The following is a 19,523-nucleotide window of genomic DNA, read 5'->3' on the forward strand; positions in this document are numbered from 1 at the left end:
TCTTCGAAGCCTTGCCAGTGTCTGTATGCATCTGTACATATTGTAAGGAAATGTCCTCTCTGTTGTCTTTTTCTTAAAGTTTAGTTTGTGTTGCGTCAAGTGACAAGAAACTTTTTTAAATGCGAATGCATTTGTTAGTCGGGGGTTGTCGTGCTCCGTCGGCGTGCGCCTGCATTCCTCCAGCGCGAGCGCACGTGAGCGCGCGCCTCGTAGTTCTGCCTTCGTCGTCGTCGTAAATGCGAATGCATTTCTTAGTCGGGGGTTGTCGTGCTCCGTCGGCGTGCGCCCGCAGGTGTTATCTCTCCGCGCTCCTCCTCGCCCCTAGCAACAGCTGTGGCGCGCCTAGCAACTGGAGCAGGTGGTAGCTCGGGCGGGAGTAGCGGAGGGCAAGGGGAGAGGAGGAGCGCGCTCGGGCGTGTGAGGGCGCTCGCATCGCGGAGCTCGGCGGGAGAGAGAGCTCGCGCGCGGGGCGGGCGTGTTGCGCGGGTCTCTCTCTCCTCTCCGCGTACCCTCTCTCCGCTCGCTGCGCTCGGAAAATGTATATAAATGCAGCGGAGCGCACGCCTCTCTCCGTTACTGCTTGCTGCAGCGCACTCATCGGTGCACCCAATGCATTCGCATTTCCGCACGATCCCCTTCGGGGAGGTGGGGGGAGTTTTTTTCTAAATCGTATACAGTGATCGCTCGATCCTTTTCCGCGACAAACTCTATATGTATATTTATACCCTGTGACACAATACAGCTGCTTTTGATTCGGAGTTGTTCCGGGCATGTGTGCAGCAGAGATGCCGAAGACTCGTACAGCTGGGCGGCCAGTTACGCGCCCTGGATTCTGACCCCGGTGATCTTCCTCTGGCGCATGGCCTTCATGATGGTATTTTGCCTAGAATAAACCCATGGTGCGCGCGGTGAGATAACCACGCCGTTCGCACCTCAAATGTAATGATTTAAAAAAAAATGTTCTTGCGGAAAAGTAATTTTATATGCGCAAAAAATCCCTTGCAAACAAAAATTATTTTGGCTACTTTTGGGCTACTTACAATTTTCGCAATCGGCTAGTTTTCGGGGCTACTGTGGAGGCCGATTTGGCGGTTTCTGGTTCGAATGATCTGGTAACTCTGTTATCCGCCCGTAAAGAAAGGAGAGAGTGACTCGCAAAATTTAATAGATCTGAATTTCTAGTGATGAGCGATTTTATTTTTAGTATTGTTACTGTATGCATGGATATGGAGAAAATTTCGTACAAAGGTCTGGCTACTGCGGAAAGAGAGGTTGCATTTTTTGGGCCTGGCATTATTATTTTAAAGCTTGCGTTGATTTTATTGAGAGAGAGAGAGAGAGAGAGAGAGAGAGAGAGAGAGAGAGAGAGAGAGAGAGAGAGAGAGAGAGAGAGAGAGAGAGAGAGAGAGAGAGAGAGAGAGGGGGGGGGGAGAGGGAGAGGGGAGGGGAGAGGGAGAGAGAGAGTGTGTTTATTTTTCGAGCAGAGGGTGATGTTATTTGCTTCGCTCTGTAGAAGGCATCCCTCGTCAGGGATTGAAATCTCCTTCCTGCCGTATTGCAAACAGAATGAAGAAAAACTTTCTTTATGCACACGTATAGAATAGGAAACATAGAAGCCGAATATGTGGGTTTCAAAAAAACGATGTTTTGGTCATTTTTCCGAAGTTGAAAGCCGCGTCCCCCCTTAAGAGGCCACATAGAGGCCTTGTGTAAGAAAAAATAGGAGACTGTACGAGATAGCACGCAATATTTGTACAACTGCCCTTTATTTTGACTCCTGACAGGCATATACCTATACATACTTCACATCTATACGTTGTGACGCTCGAAAGACGTCAAATGGGACATCCAGGTTTCAGACGACACAATAAAAACGGTTATTAAACATGGCTTAGGGAAACAACTAAATAATACGTGCATTTAATTTAAAACATTGACCTGTACTAACAGCCACAAACTAACGTTATGCACTGTCGGCTAGAAGATAGATTTCTGTGTAGTTATAATGAGGCATCAATCACACTTAGCCTCGGTAGCTACAATGCTTTGTTTGAGCCATTCTTCCAAAAATTTAAGGATGCGTCACTCTTGAGTCTGCCGGCTTGTGCTAACCACTCTTTAGTTATACTTATATTAACTTCCCACATGACTGTTTCCCGATCAATTTTCCATGTTTCCTCTTGTAATGAGTCAACTGATGCCACCGCCTCCAATTCCTTAGCATCTGTACACTTTGCATGTGAACAGCTTACTGTGATCTGGAAACTGCAAATGATTTCTTAAGACAAGAAAAACAACAAATTTTTCTTGTTTTGTGTAATAAAATAAAGGACTAAATAAAATTTTCTTTAGGCAAGCATCTCTGCCTAAATTCTTCGTAGAGAAATTTTCTGATGGTGCTACTTCAGGTAATGATCGTTTATGCACACTAACAAAAATAATAGCACAACTTCTTTAATAAGTTTATGAGCAACCACACTAAAATGGAATGCAGGCTTTATACCCAGTGACACATGCATAACATCATTTCTTGAACCATGTGTTAAGAACTTGACTATTGCAAACATTTCTGGTGACACTAACAAGCATCGTCTTCTCGTTGTAATCTGTATGGTGTTACATACCTAACACCTTGATGCCTAGGTGTAAAGATGCTTGGTTATAGATAGTCTGTGCTTGCTATGAAAAATAAACATTTATATTTTAGCCACACAAGGTATGGGCATGTTTTCAAAAGGTAGAACAAATACAGAAACTCGCAACAATTGAAATTTTCTGCCATCCAGCCTTACTTGGCTGCCATGCTACACTGGAAATACGGACATTAATGTTCAACTTGAAGGGAAAATTAAGCATTGCACTACCTAAACATAGCCAGACACTTGCCAGCCTTACTTTTTCCAAAATCAAGCGCAAAAAAATTTAGCATCACATGCAAACAATGCCCTCATCATGAAAAGCTTCAGCAGATGTGCATTTCGACTGCTCACGTAAGCCGCGTATAGCAGACGGCCTGCGGCACCAGTATATTGAAGGAGTTTTCATAGCTATTCATCAACTTAAAAATAAAAATTTACACTGAAATCCACAGATCCTTTTTATCAGGCACTATACAAAAAATTTACAGAGACGTAGGATATTTTTCAAAACATGGATTCGTATGTCTTACACACATGACTGGGGGTTGCAGTTGTTCACAAAGTATTTCTTTATAGTATATTTCTATGAACAATTCCTTAACACACAGCTAGTAGCAAGGAACTTAAAACTGAAATGTTTATAGAAGAAAAATCCTTGGCTGTCAGACTCTGCAGCTTTGGCAGCACTGCACAGAACTAATGGGATAGAACACAGTACTATATGCCGTATTCTAATGTGAAGCGGGCTTTCTACCCCATTTCTTTAATATTAAAACTAAACTAACAATGCTTATTTTCTACCCGGCAGTAAAACTGAAGTACGAGTGACCCTGCTTGTGACTTTAAAACAAAATGAGTGATTCCAAGTAGTCTTGAGTTGGGTGGATTGAGGTTTTAATCACAAGTTATCCTTTTTGCACCACATCGTTATAATCCCTTACTTTCATGATGCACAGTAACAAACATGTGGCCGCTGCCGCACAGATTTCATCATCTAGCTCACTCAAGCATTACGCAGTTGTGCACTCGAGTTTCATCCTCAGAGTTCTGCGATAAATGCTTCATTAATATCGGTTGGTAACCAGGATTCAAAGTTTTCAGTCTAAAGCTATGTTAAAATGAAACAAAACTGCATCTAAAAAAACAGCTAAGGCTCTAATTACCCCCCTCCCACAAAATGGCCTCATAATGAGTAACTCTGACGTCAGGTGGGTTTTGACGTTACACTATTTCAGGTATTGTCACTGTCTAGAAACTGCTTATAAATAAGTTTTATCACCACTAGTCAAATAAACAAATGGCACACAGTGTGTAAACCTGACAATTTATTATTTATACCAAGTCCTGCTCAAGGATGATTCTAAATTAAACATGTTATTTATTTGGTTGATGGAATCTTTAGGCAAATATTGGATATAAGTAATATTTGATTTGTGGCCAGGTTATCCACGAGAGAATCATAAATAGCGCACTTCATTGTACAAATCAAGTCATTGGAAGATAAGGGTTTCATTCCTAATTTTATGCGCAGCTGTACATGAGTGTAGTGGATCAGTACTTCAATGATGTTCTCTGTCTAGGCCTTCCCCATAAACTGCACATAATGATTTTGGCTGTATTGTAAAGATGTAGTGCACCAACTTCTTATTTCTAGTATGGGAAATGTGATATACCAATTAAATCGATAAGTCCTAAAAGCTGGGAAAAAAGATGTAGTTGTTAGACATATACAAAGTCATGTTTGGCCCTTGTTCACAAGAGCCACCAGCAACTAGGCCTCATAAAAGTAGCTTGCATTTCAGTAAAAAAAAAAAATTGCGCTGCAGCTGGGGTCGTATACAGGAATATTTTTCGGGGCTGTTTTCTTTCCCATGGCTGCAAATAAAATGAAATTGCAAAGCAGCTTCAAAATGACAAGGTATACACGGTAACGCTTTCACAGGGAAAGATCACAAGGAAACTAAGGCTTTACAATGAACGAAATGCAGCGTATGCATAAACCTCTCAAATACCCCAAGAAGTACAGTAGAGCCTCCTTATACTGAACTCATAAATAACAAAATACCTGATATAACAAACAAACTTCCTGTTTATTCTTTCATTTCATTTAAGACTGTATCTAATCATGAAACTATTCCTCTGAAGGTACGTACGTCATGGATGTCATAAAAAAAGGTGACAATAATTGCCTGCCATAATTGCTAACACGTGTTTGTTAACTGTGTATTGAAAACCCAGTCAAAAAAAAAAAAAAGAAAGAAAAAAAAGCACAAATGTCATTGATCACAGAACCGGCGCGCTAACACACCTGCTATGCTTCAGATGAGCGAGGGAGAGTCGTGTTACCCGGAAAGCTCTCCTTCCCTACAGCCCAACGCGCATTGAGTACTGCTGCACATGAGACATTGTTTGCGGACCCTTTTGAGGTTTATCTTTTGCTATCTTGCGTTCTCCTCTCAAACTGCTATCTCACCTCATCCTAATTCACAGTGGCCAAAACACACTCGTCTGCAAGAGTCGCATACTAGCTTCATCAGGGTGTCATCGAGCTGTCATTGGTTAGCCAAGCTTTTACACATGATAAGTATGTCTACTGTGTCATAAAAGCAGGCAGAAGAAACACGAGGAATTAAGTCACTTGTTTGCCTTAACTGCTTTCATTTGTCGTTCCATGATACAGAGCTCTTGGCTACATTGTTTTTTTTTTCTGAAATATTGTTACCCCAGCAGAAGTTTGTGGCTCTAGATGAGTGCATACAGTACATTGGGATTAGTCTGCTTTAGTCTGTTTTCCGCTTACCCAAATATGACTTGTATTAACGTGGTTATTGTATTATTTTTTAGCGAAGCAAGCAAAGGTGGTGGAAATTTTTCCAAGTTCACATAGTGTGAACAAATGACCTAATGAACTGGTTACTGACTCCTGTGGCATTCGTGACCAGCGGTTGTACTGAGTGCAAGTGGCTCCTAGGCTTAGCACCATGTAAATTAGCCCTGCTTGTCTAACAAAGAAAACCTAGAGTGTCAAGCAGTAACAGACCACGGGGGTCAAATCCCGTTGGCTTGGCAAAATGTCCGAAGATGACAAATACAGCTGAAGAGCACATGCCCTGTGGTCGTCTCCGCTCATACGTACATGACAGAAAATAATGCAATACACAGTGATGTCTTTGCACACTGAATGACCCATCAATGACGACAGAGATGTCAGAGAAACAGCAATTGGAGTGTACACAGTTTCGCTCACAGGCGAGAACAAAAGACGGTTTATACATTACAAGCACAAGAAGAATATGTGGATAACACTGGAATTGTCTGCAAATTGCAAACAAATAGATTCATATCGCCAACATGAACTAAGGCCACAAATGAAATCATGTGCAATAACTGCATACAACGCGTGTTATTTTTATTACATGCGTACTATATTGAATTTAAGAGTTAGCTTGTGATTGAGCTCGACAGGTGTGTGTGCACTGAAAAAGATTTTAGAGCCTTAACAGCAACCACGATGTGATGTATACCTTGATAAAGCTAATACTTAACCTAAAATGGTGCAGCGCTACTTTGCTTTGAGTATTCAGCATGTAGTGCAACACATGATAATGCACCAGTCTGTGCATCAGCTAGTACACAGTTATCGCTCTATATATTCCCCAATTATGTAGAGTTAAGGATGATTGGTATTAAAAAATTTTATGACCCCCCTCCAATTTTAAGTTGTAGTACATTACTCTAATAAATGTCACCTAGCAAAGTTTTGGCTCAGCGGCTGAGAATAAGAATGAAAGCTTCCCTTGCATTTTGAACGGCACTCCTACCAATGTGCTCTTGCATTGTGGTGGCAACTGTCTCAGAAAAAGTTCCCATCTGCTCACTTATAACTATTTTCTCAAAATTTTAAGAATATTCAAAGATGCAAACAAGTAAAATATCTTGCGTCATTGAGGCACCTACACATAAAGAGACCTTCTCGTAAAAATTATTTGAGCTTTGTTGCACTGACCGAAATAAAATGACTCATGCTCTCACATATGTACTCCAACATACACACGCATGTACACGTGTTTATATACTTATATTTATGTATATATATATATATATGTATGTATATATTTATATGTTTAGCAGAGATCCACGGGAGCACTGCTATAGAACTACGGAAGATTATGCGCTCCATGACACTCTATAAGGGATGTTGAATGCCATTTTTCATGGCCTGTACATGTGAATATTACAACTTTTTCCCAAATATCTACACACGAAAAAGACATTCTGAACCCAAAAAGACAAATATCGACATAAAACGTGACGATATATCTACAAAATTAATACGTCTGTTCAAACTTGCCGCTAAACTACCCCGCAGATCATGCAAAAAGAACAATGATCTGCTAACCTCAACACCTGCTGTATAGGTCGCGATATCTACAAGACTAGTGACAATGTACCTTGACTGTGGTTTTCTATGTTTTAATGAACAGTTTTGTTCAGTGGATATTGAACAGTGATTCTCTGGCACTGAACTTCTACTGGAGCCATAAAATGCGTAATGTTTTACGCAAGACACTAAGAGGAGTGTCGCCTGTCTTAAATTCTCATGGGCGGGCAACAAATGTGATATGCCGTCTTTTCTCCATCTCGTTGCACTTCTTTTGTGAACAGCCTGTCAAGGAAGTGGTTGTTCAAATTGGTGGCCCATATAAATTTTATGCAAGTTGTGACCGATTTCACCTGACATATGGGCCAAATTGGAATGCTGGTAACCATTTATGCAGCGGTGTTGCCACCAGTGCATTCAAAGAACAATTAACGAATGGCACTGATGAACTTAACCAATGTCAAAACAATGATGATTTGTGGATCTGCCTCATTTATACCTCATTTTGGCTGATGTTTTTAAAGTACTGGACTTGTATGTTTATGAACAGTCCTGTTTTCGACAGTGCCCTTTGCACAGATGAAACAATCAGCTTGCTGCAAGCCTCAGTGCAAATGTCGGTGCTACCACCTGTCTTGCCCCATTGTGGAGACATTCACTCTTACCTTATTTCATGCCTCTCATAGGCGTCACAGAGCTGCTGTTCTGTATATCACTAGAAAATGGGCCCAGTGAAAAGCATGCCGAGGCTGCTGAATCACAGCAACAGTAGCACACCAAATGAGGCCATGAGTCAAGCACAGAAATTACTGACTAGTCTGTTACGAAGAAGCAGCTGGACTAGGCTTGGCGCTTCCTCTAGCACTCTGATTCTGCACTGGAGATGGTGGGGGTGCAGCTTTGGGCAGCGTCAGGTGAATGGGTGCATGGTGGTGCCCCCGGTGGCAGCTGTGGAGTGCGCCACACACGCCTTCATCATGCAACTCATGCCGGATGGCTGACCTATCGACAGCATTGTACTCTTTGGCTGAGCGCGGTTTGAGGCCACACGATACGGGGCACGAAGCTGGCTTTCCTGCCGCGATGTCTTCACAGCGCAGGTACTCGGAGCCACTTCCGTTGCTGCCGCTGCTACAGAGCGACAACGTCTCGATGTAGTCGCTGTCCGAGGACGTGGTGCTGCTCTCTGAGGAACCCTTGAGGCCAGCCACGTACCGTTCACATGGCAGCCCGAAAGATGCCTGCTGTGGACACCGTGTGAATGCTGCGCAACCCAGAAAGAATGTAGCACTGCCTGAGTGACACTCTCATGCCGTTATCACTCACAGATACAAGAACCAATATGCAAAGCTGTGCTGCAATGCTATGAAGCCACTTTTAATCACTGGAAATCCTAGTATAATTGATAAATGCCCAAAAGGCAAACAAACATTTTCTAAGTAACACCCAGCCGCAGTTTTAATCCCTTTTGAGAGTCCCTGTACTCTCATTACCGTTGCAGGTTTTCAAGAGGAGTTTCAGCTTGCATTTAGGTGGACCTCTGGGTATGAACCCCCACCCAATAAAAACAAAAAAGTTGGCAGACACTGTGAAGTGTTCTGGGCTAGAAAGCCGCGTTTTAGAGAAAATACACACTCAAAAGAGCACACATCAAAGAAAGGACACACGTTCGTTTTTGCTTTCTCAGCTGGGAGGTGCTCTCAACATTAGAACAGGCCCGCATGGTTATCACTAACCCTGTGCATTAGTGATAAGGGCCGTCTTTCCACTGCAACAGAAAGTGAAGAATGCCATCACAGTTTCTCGCTCGCATGTGACAGATTATAGACAATGGCAAGACGGTTTGACAAGAGCTTCACGCATGCCAACTATGTATGTACGGTATATAGTTATTTAGGCACCAAGACACTTTTTTGATGGAGCACAAGCAGTAAATGGGATGATGATTCGGGCTATTTCTAGTATTACACTGTAGCTGTAAAGCCAGCCTAGACCCAATAATTAAATGCTTATCATGTGCACTTCAAACACATGCATGACTTAAGTATAGTACCTTCTTGAATGAACCTCTTGTTCTCATCGCAGCGTCGGCGACTCATAGTCGTTCCCTCTTCGAGGCTTCTCGGGAGAGATGGGTGTAGGCCCATGTGACATTCCTGTGCCGCAAGTTCGCACACAGTTTCTGAGCTCTCTGGCAGGCTCGTCGACACGCCCGAGTCTGATGGGCTTGAAACGGTGTCGGGTTGCTGAGTCTTGCAAGGCACGCTGGAGGACCGCTTAATACTGGTGCTATTTGCAGTGGCCTCGCAGGAGTCGCCATTGCCAGTGTCCAGAGTGAGATCTTCTTCAGAGAATCTGAAGTCCCCTTTTAACTTTAGGCAGTCAGCCGACCTGTGAAATGGAATCCTGTACAAATTCTCCATCGACCGGTTGTTTGGGGTGGAAGGCACTGAGGACGGTGGCGTAACATCGACCAAGTTTTGAGACCTGGCTCGGAACGAGAGTTTTGAAAACGCCATTCGGCGTTCACGGCCCATGGGAGCGGCCTCGTCCGCCTCCGACATTTCCTCTGCTTCCTGCCGACCATCTGCTGAACTTGACCTCTTTTTTGTCAGCACCTTCCTTTTGGCGTCAACAAGGGATGATGGCTTATCAGGCATGTCAGTCGAATTTTGCCTATTGCTGGCAAGGCTACCTTTGGCAGTGTTTTTCCAGCTTGGCTCAACCTCAGCGGATATTTCTTCGGGAAACTCTTCTTCGCATGGCAGCAGGTAAGGCATGAAGGGCCGCAGTGGAAGAGGGGTTCTTTTGCTGTCCAAAGCCTCTCGAACACAGCCACCACTGCTGCTGCCACGGTCATTATCACACTTGCACTGTTCAATCGGACGCATGGTGATGTAGTTGCTGTCACAAACACCACTAGATGGCTCTAACGTGCTGCGGAAGGACATCACTTCATAACTTTCCCCGAAAGCACTTGAGGAAGGAGAGGAATTATGCACTGTCCTTTTCAGGGATCCAACTTTCTCAGAGCTATTGAATTGATTTTGGTTGACCAACGGGGATCCTGGAGGCATGACTTTCTTTTCAGGGGTGCCTTTGGAATCCTTGTCAGAGTCGCATTCTTCTGAGAGAGAGGACAGGCCACAGGTATTTTGGTACAGTGGTAAGGAATCAATGAAATGGCAGTTTACATAGTTAGAGCAGTGCTCAAGTCTCCTGTTGTCTGACATGGGACCAAGCATCCTGTTCCTCTTCATCGGTTCTCGACATATTGTAGAGGGAGTGCAGCTCTTTGGGCAAGGAACTGTAGTATTATTTTCATCTGATGAAGCTTTTTGGAAGCACGGCACGAAATTTCCAGCCCAGAAAGTCACCCGGTTGCAAGTACAAGCAGCCCGCATGTGGCTGCATGCATTAAACTCTTGGCACATGGAGATAGGATCTGGTACGAGGTTGCTTCCGCATGAACAAGCCAAGGGAAGCACAGCAGTCCTTGGGGCTTGAGGTGAGTCTTGCTGGGACAAGTGCTCCTGAACAAAAAAAAAAAAAAAAAAAAAAAAAAAAACACCAGTAAACACCAACTAGTAGTAGTAGTAGTAGTAAAAAGCATTCTATTAATAAAAAAAAAAACGTGTCATTGTGTGATGTCAAGACTACTTCATTTTTTATTTGAGAAAATGGCCAGGAGCTGGAAGTTCTAGCTGATGAATATGTGAAAGAAAGTAAGAAAAGTGCCTTTTTAGAAGAGCAAAACTAGTAAATATTTTCATTTTCCATATATACTCGCCCCATTAGGGCTTCGTTTATATTAAAAGCCTGAATTGAATGCAAGCACTAATTGACCATTAAGCAAGATATACTGTTTGTAAAAGAAGCAGTTGGCTTGGGTATCACAGGTGCTGCACGTCATGAGTAACAATAGTACAGTAAGAAACCGAATCGCGTCAGCCAGTGCTTTTGCATGTGTCGCGTTTGGCTACACACAAGGATAGCCTTTATGAGAGTAGTGAGAACTGACTAAATTAGAAGTTACCCTAATTAATTTTTTAAGCAAGGTTGTGTATTCCAGGAGGCTAACATGGACCTGCACTCCAGTTTTACCCGAGTTTACAGCCGCTGTACAAACTGTTAAGTACAGGATGGCTCCGAGAACCAAGCACATTGAAGAGCAATTAGAGAATTGTTTTGCAGCTGTAGTTTCTACTGGGTAAAAATGTCTGTACTACTTATATATCACGTAAATAGCTTCTTTAGGAATCAACAGCAGTACCATTCCAAACTACTACTCCCTCAGTTAGCTTTCTCATGCTGTAGGCATACTTTGCAGCCATAGATGCCTGATCCGCTTCTTTCTTAACGTCATAGGCTATGTGTTTTTTTATAGACACTAAAAGGTGCATGACTCTTTGTTTTGCCTGATACATAGATACCTTTTTTTGCTCATATACATTTCGTTTGATAACCATGTTTTGTTTAGAATATAAAGTAGTTAAAACTGGCATTTCTCTCTCCCATTTATTCATAAAGTAAAACAAAATTTCTGAAAGCCAGACAAGCAACCATATACATGACACTGCCACCTAGGAGAGCATGTAGAAAACAGACACAAAACTGTTCAGTAAAGCTAACAGCCTAACCACTCACATAGCCGATTACAGCAATAATTTCGGGCATATGCAGCTAGTTGTTGCATAAGACCTTCTCACAGTAAAAGGTGATGATACTTGTCACCTTGATCTACATAAAACATTTGATTGCTTTTTTTGACAAGGCAAGACATTTGATAAGGCACAGCAACTCGCCAAAAACGAGATTGAAACGAAGCTTACCGCCTTGAATAAATGATACGTACAATTAAGTCAAGGATAATGCAATGGTCTTGTACTTAAAAAAGTTTATGGCAGCAAACTTGTGCTTTGAAATAAACTAGCTATTAAGGATAACAAAAATTGCAAAAGCAGTCAAACAGAATGATGTGCACAGTTTAGAGACGATCAATCAAAGGCCGCGGTGTTTGGGAGTGCATTATTTATCTTAGACCAAAGTTTTCTCTATAAACGTTTAATCAGATCTCATTGTAACCTAGGTGTATGATAATTATGCTCTAACGAATTTCTGACAAGGTAACTAGGTACGGCATAACTACAGATAGAACAAGCAGATGGTTTTCTTTGAGCGCAAGATAAGATTAGCCATGCATGACTAGGCACTGGCAATGAAACAAACAAACCTAACAGAGCATGGTTAATGGCAGTGCCTAAAACCATGAGTTTACCCTTTGGCAAACTTGTGTTTAGTAAGCATTTATCATAATCAGCCCACCTAAGTCCACTGCGGGACCAAGCCCTTTCCTACTGTCCTCCAGCCACGTCTGTCCTGTGCTGCTCAGGTCCATTCTTTGCCACTGAATTTCCTTCATAAACGCAAGCATTCATCAACCCTTATTTTATATTTATGTGTTCCTACCTCCCTGTTTTGTTTCATTTTTTTTTCGAAAACATTATACAAGTTCCACAAATCCCATTTCACCAGTCATTATTTGTGACGTGAGAAATTGTGACGTGGGATTAAAGCTTAGATGAAGAACAAATACTCCAACCAAGAGCTTTATTCAAAGCGTTCCCAATGTTTCAGAGCCTTCTTGGCTGCTTCATCAGGGGTTGACTGGGAGTGACTATGAACAACAACTACATAAGAAAGCTTTTTTTTACTTGTTTCTTGTTGTGGCATGACGAAGGCCGTGAGCACAAATGAAGGAAGGGAACCTTGAGATCTGTTCAGAGTCATGTTTATGTGCACTGACTCGAGGATGACTCTCTTGAAGTAATTTGTTTCAGTGTCAATTATATGTGTACTTCCGAAGTCAAGGTGGTGGTCAGCTTTTTCGCAGTGTTTAGCCAATCCACTGCACATTATGTATGACTACCAGATGTCGTTTTGGTGCTGTCAGAGCCATTCTGGAAGTTCTGGGCTTCGCCAATGTAATTGGCACGGAATTGTGCACAAAGAATTTTGTAAATGACCTCTTGCGCATTTTCTTTTGGTGCGCTTTTTTGGTCACGACGGCATAAGTCGATCAGCCAAGGGTTGACACAGGTTCGTGGGCGACGAGAATGCCTTCCTTCCTAAAAATGCAAGATATTGTCTCACTTCTCGCAGATATATTTTTAGAAGAACTTTTCAAACATTATCAAACAGGCAGCCTCTGCAACGGTTGGTAAATGCTTCATTTCAGTTTCAATTTCAGATGTATTGCTTTGGTGCATCAAGCATCAAAAAAAGTTCGATGTGAGTGAGTGTGAAGGCTATTGTCCCTTGTTCTATTTGGTGTTTGGCCACACCTGGCTATCTTGTTGGATAGAGAAAAGATGTAACTTGCTCATTACCCACTTAGGTTATTATGACTTGATCGGCAATGTTCTTTCCCTAATTGAATGTTTCTTGAGAGGACTTTGATCCAAATACACACAGGCCCGAAACACCAGGGCAATCAATTTGCTGACTCTCAACTATGTACACCATTTTGTTTGACTGCTTCTTAGAAATTGGCGCTGTTCTGGTAGTTTATTTCAAAGCACAAGTTCATTCTAATAAACTTTGTTTAGCACAGCAACCTCGCACCATCCGCGACTTCATGACATCGCTTTGCAAAATATACGTAATGCCTTGTTTGGGTTTTGATTCCGGTCAAATGTTTTGCTTTGGTGCATCAATGCAGTCAAATGTCTTATGCAGGCAAGTGTGGAGCCTATTGTTCCTTCTTAGTGCCAGCTTACATTGTACAGCAACCAGTGGCAAAGACAGATTATTTGTTCAATCAAATACATGTTGAAGACAGCCGTTAGTGTTACTCCCCACCACTCTGGCTAACTGTGTGTGTTTTTGCAACATCTTTGCCAATTGGCAGCAGCTCACAGGCTTTTTGGATTGGTCGGGCTCGTTCGGCATTTGTTCGGTGCTGGTCTGCACACTGAGACATGGTGCTTTACAGCATGAAAAAATCCAGGGTAAATTGGAGAGAGAAATGCCAGCTATAATTATTTATTGCTCATTTGGTTTTGCATGAAATTCCCTCATTTTCCAAATTTCTCTCCTCCAACAACAATCCCACTAAACCCATAAACCCTCACTCTGTGCTGTTCGGACTCTCCAGCAGTCTAACGCGATCAGTTTATAGAACGATGAACTTTGTCCCCTTGTCCTAACGCACCCCACACAGGACGCTGCCTCTCAGAAAACACGCCCTCCTCCTCATTCTAGCACTTTTCACCCTACCCCCAATTCCATCGCCTCCTTTAACGCACGGGCCCTAAGTGGTCCAGAGCCCACCCAGCTGCCATAAAAACTTTTCCCTTGCTCTCCCTTATTCCTGAACGAACAAAGCATTGCCTATAATAAAGCAAAAGACTTTGGGGTGTGCTAGCACACTCACCTTTCAAGAAAAAAAAAATGACACTATGCGTGCAGTATAAGACTTTACCTGAGTACATGTCATGCCCTCAATTGCATGTTGCTGGTGCTCAGGTTTATTTCTTGTGACTAGAAAACGTGATCTTGTTTCTTGGTATTGCTGTATGGTTGGCAGTTGCTGCTCTCTAAGGATATCAGTGTGCCATTTGCCGCACCATTCCGCGAAAATTTGAGAGCTTTCGTAGCATGGTGTACATGCACAGCGGCAGCATAAACTGCGAATAGTGTAGTGTGTGCTGCTTCCCGTGCTGTTTACTGTTTTTCTCCTGTCTTTATGTCACTAGTAGGGGTGTGCAAATATTCGAAATTTCAAATCCTTCGTGAGCAGTGTTTGCTATTCGATTTTATTTGCAGTGAAGTTTTATCGTTCAAAGTATTCGAATATTCGAAATTTATGAATATAGTACTGATGATGATTGATGATGATTAATATTGGTTTCCCCTTTGAAGCGGGGTGATGACATGTCATCTTACCAAAAAGGACTAATATAACCATGTTTTACCCTCTTGGTTTAATACTAGCGCTGCTTAGGGCAGGCACTAAAGCTTATTAGGCCCGAAATACTCTCTTTTCCCGTTACAGGTGGTAACTGTCCTAGGCAATATTCCCCTCTCTGCTTTTCGTCCACCAGCATTCTAATCTTCTTTTCGTCCCCTCGACAGCCTTGAAGTTAACTTCCTCTCTGATGCCCTTAAATCCTAGGGCTTCTGGAAGCCCAATATTCCCTTCATGTAGATCTGGATGGATACCCTCACATTCTAACACTATGTGCCGCATAGTTTCTGTTTCTTTTCCGCAGACCACACATACCCCATCATTTTGTGAATACTTCCCCACAAAACTCTTAGTTCGCAGGCAGCCTGCTCTAGCCTCAAAAAGCAAAGCACTGCCCTGGGAATTATCGTAGAAATTTTCCTTTCTGATGTTCATTTTCTCAGCCCTGTACATCTCTAACGACGTTTTAGCTTCCATTTTTTCCCTCCATTAATTCGTTTCAATCTGCCTTGCCTCTTTTTTGGTTACCTTGGCTGTTTTGGATTCTCCCCTGTTCTTTCCGTATTTCATCGTTAGCCTTCTAGTCTTTCTTAACCACTGCGTGTCCATGCTTTTTAAGTATAGGTACCTAAAAACCTTAGCTGCCCACCTTCGTTGATCCATTGCCCTCAACCTCATCTCAAAGCATATTTTACTCTGAGCTTCTCTAACTTCAAACGACGCCCAGCCCATATCTCCCTGAACTGCTTCGTTAGTTGTTTTTCCATGCGCGCCTAAGGCCAAACGTCCTACCGTTCTCTGGTTTACTTCAAGGCCTGATAGAACGTCTGATTTTAAGCAGAGTACAGCATTCGCAAACGTGAGACCCAGAACCATTACTCCTTTCCACCTTCCTCTTACTACTTCATATTTGTTATACCCCCACAGAGCTCTATGCTTCATTATAGCTGCGTTTCGCTTTCCCTTAACCTTAAGTTGCTCCTCGTGAGTACTTGCGTAGTTATCCCCTTCGTTTATCCACACTCCCAAATATTTATATTCCTTCACTATAGGTAATTCGCCTTGCTGGACAGACACTACGTCGGTGGTAGCGTCATTGAAAACCATTATTCCTGATTTTTCTGCACTGAAATTTAACCCGAGGTCAGTGGCTTCCTGGCCGCTAATATTTATTAGCCGCTGCATATCTCTTTGGTTATCAGCTACAAAAAATGTCGTCTGCGTATAACATTCCCAGAATATGCTGTTGTACCACTTCACCTTGCAGCATATGGGTTAGGCCAGGGGTTCTCAAGCATGTTGGTCCCAGGGAACCCTGCTAAGTTGCGTTAAGTGCCAAGGAACCCCACCCCCCTTCCGCCATTTTTCATTCCGTTCATGGTATATTAACGTGAAATAAATTCAAAAGCAAGCAAGGGTACTGTTTTTTTTTTTCGTCGACTTTACGCGAATGCGTACGCTAGCGGCACCTATCTCCAAACAGGATAAATGCGCATGGGGGTAATATAAGGCCGAGATTCAAGTGCAATAGTTTAACCACGGGGCCCGTTTTCGGAGTCTGGCTGGCTACAAGCTGCTGGCAAGATTTATTGCGCAGCTCGCGCGTTTCTGTTATGCGCCGAGATGTGCTTACTGACACTCGGGCGTCAGTAATGGAGGTTCCTTAGATCGATCGCACCTCAAGTTCACCATATAAGACTTTGCGACTGCGGAACCAGAGAAAATTTATCAGTGGCCCGCGGAACCCTGAGGAGGGGCCTGCGGAACCCGAGGTCCCGCGGAACCCACTTTGAGAAACCATGGGTTAGGCTAAACCCTACTTGACTTTCTTCCAGTTTCTTTTCTAACCCTGCTATGTAAAGCATGAACAGTATTGGGCTCAAAGGGCATCCCTGTTTCAGTCCCCGATGGATGTTGACCTGCTGGGCGCATTTCTGTCCTTCCCAAGTAAGGTGCACTCTATTGTCTTTATAGATTGCTATAAGGAACTGTACTAACTCGTCATCTAATCCCTGGAGTTTCAGCATTCTCCACAGCCGTTCTCTGTTTACGTTGTCATATGCCCCTTTAATGTCCAAGAACGTAATCCATAGTGGTCTATTCTGTGCTTTCGCAATTTCAATGCATTGCGTTATCACGAACAGATTGTCATCCAGTTGCCTGTCTTGTCTAAATCCATTCTGCAGTTCCCCAAGTATTTCATTTTCTTCCATCCATGCTTGAATTTCTGATTTTATCGCCTGCATTACGAATCTATACACCACTGACGTTACTGTGAGTGGTCTGTATGAATCAATACTGGCTTTGTCTCCTCCGCCTTTATATATTAAATTCATCCTACTTTCTAACCAGTCCTCTGGTATTTGTTTGGTTTCTATCACCTTATCTATTGCCCTCATAAACGATTCCTTACTTTTAGGTCCAAGTAGGTTTATCAGTTGCATTGGTATTCCGTCCGGGCCACTGCTGTCTGGGGGGAAACCTTTTGCTCTGCTTTTTTCCAATCAAGGTTGCCCAAACTTATTTCCCTTTCCGCAGTCTTTTGTGGCGCTGATGTTATCGGTGCCGGTTTCCCTACCACTATTGTCCTAAACTTCTCACTAATCACTCGATGAATATGCGCCAACGCGTGCTCTCCTTCTAAATGTTCCCCCTCCTCATCAATCAGGAATTTTTGATGGTTATCGTTTTTTGAGCTTAGTGATTTTACATGGTTCCAAAACTTCTTGGATGTGCTTTTGTCCTTCTTCCGTATTTCTGCCATCCATTGTTCGCTTTTCTGCTTGATCTTTGCTTGCACCATTTTCTGCACTTCTAGTTTTTTCCCACGGTAGATATCCCACTTCTCCTTCACTACCTCCGGTTCCATACCAGTTCTCTTTGCTTCTCTATGTTCTCTCGACGCCTTTCTTCGCTGGTCAATAGCCTCTTTTATTTCCTTATTCCACCAGCTTCTCGGCTTTCTCTTCCCTTTCCATCGGTTTCGTTCCTTTGCTTCATTCATTTGCTACTAAAAGAGCAATAAGTTGGCTCTGCCGCACGACAAGCGAACTTTTCAGCTTCACCACACAACGTGCCCCTTCGGGTTGGCTTTTTCACACGAAGCGACAGCTGTGCAAAAAAGCCGAAAACGTGAGCGCCTTGTGTGAAGCAGCTGTCTGGTAACTCTGGTGCATGTTACCTGAAGTGGAATGCCACTTGCGTAAAATTTATAAGCTGCAAAGAAATTATAACTTGTCAATACTGTCAATGAGTGAGGAATGAAAAGTTATTGCTAGCTGGCAATGCTTGCAGTAATTTCATACCAGACACGCCTGGCTTCTTTTCAAAGGCTGGAAGGAGGACTGCAGCCTGTCAAATACCCTACATGTATACTTCTTGTATCCACCACATTTCAGGAATCCGCATTTCTTTTAGCAACGTAATGCTGATTTTCAATCCACTGCTTTGCCACCTCATTTCAACTGTTCATTTTTAATTTTTTGTACCATTTTCTTACCAGGCACTAGTGCATGAACACTCAGGCATGTTAAGTCCTGATTGCCTAAGTTATCTTATTTTTTTGTATATATGTTTTAGACGCCCTATCAAACTAAAGCAAAGATATTCGTATTCAAAAATATTTGATTTGATTTGCCGTCAGTTGTTGCTATTCGTATTTGATTCACAATCTGAAATTTAATATTTGCACGCATATAATTGCAAGCCAACTGAGGTTGAGCATCGCGCTTCTGCATGCACACATATCCCTTCAGGTAAACGTTCCTTCAGTTAAACACGTACCCCTTCAGTTAAGTGTGCTCATCCTTGTATTTTTTTCCTAGTCCTTATTTGTTTTTTTCGAAATCATAACCATGAAACAAGATCCACCTGGTTGCCACGCCCCCACTAGTGACCCACAGGCGACCCAAACATAGGTTGCTAGTTGGTCATCGGTGATCCCTAGAAGTAATTTGTGGGTCACGAATTACTGGCCAGTGACTGCCAGTGGGCCACTGATTGTTTTCCGATGACCAGTCACTGACCCATACAAAATGGGCCAGCACTGACTAGCAGGCAGGCTCATCACAACATAAGTGGTCGATTTGGATGACAGACAGAATTTTCATGTTTAGGTAGCCCAAGAAAGACTGCTGTCTTTAAAAAAGCAGATTACCTTGTACTTCTTAGGGACATCGTAGTGTCTTGCGGCGTCTACATTCAGATCGTTTGCTTGCAGGTCAGGCGTAATGTCAGTGGCAGTCTTGGACTGCTCCTGAAGCAGAACAAGTGACATGCGAACTCAGTTAATAAAGGAATGTCGAAGCAATTTCAGCCATTACAGATAACTCTATCAAAGGATAGGCCGATCGCTGTTTCAAGCCTATCTTCAGTGATGTGAGGCATGGTAGGTTGTAACCAAGTGGAAGTCGAAATGACAAGAGAGTCTCCTTTTCTCTTGCACTACAGTAATGACGTGGAATATTATTTGAGGGCCAAATTTCTTAGCCCTATTGTTTAAAACTTGACAGGCAGGGCACATTTGGCCTTGCCA

At 42.9% G+C, this 19,523-nt stretch overlaps 1 protein-coding gene across 2 annotated transcripts in view; it reads right to left on the reverse strand.

The window, feature by feature from the left end:
* Nucleotides 1-1,747: 1,747 nt before the first annotated feature.
* Nucleotides 1,748-19,523, reverse strand: part of LOC144148374 (uncharacterized) — a 327,116-nt gene continuing 309,340 nt past the window's right edge. The window contains exons 11-13 of one of the 2 annotated variants that reach the window (XM_077679918.1): nucleotides 19,146-19,244; nucleotides 9,074-10,553; nucleotides 1,748-8,284 (exon numbers count right to left, since the gene is read on the reverse strand). In XM_077679918.1, coding sequence (XP_077536044.1) covers nucleotides 7,842-8,284; nucleotides 9,074-10,553; nucleotides 19,146-19,244 — 2,022 coding nt within the window. In that variant the 3' untranslated portion in view covers nucleotides 1,748-7,841. The remainder of the gene's footprint in view (nucleotides 8,285-9,073; nucleotides 10,554-19,145; nucleotides 19,245-19,523) is intronic. The other variant, XM_077679921.1, reaches the window with a different exon arrangement.

The sequence above is a fragment of the Haemaphysalis longicornis genome, unplaced genomic scaffold, assembly GCF_048455015.1.
Source record: "Haemaphysalis longicornis isolate Haplotype H1 unplaced genomic scaffold, Haemaphysalis longicornis Haplotype H1 scaffold_1, whole genome shotgun sequence".
Lineage (NCBI taxonomy): Eukaryota > Metazoa > Arthropoda > Arachnida > Ixodida > Ixodidae > Haemaphysalis > Haemaphysalis longicornis.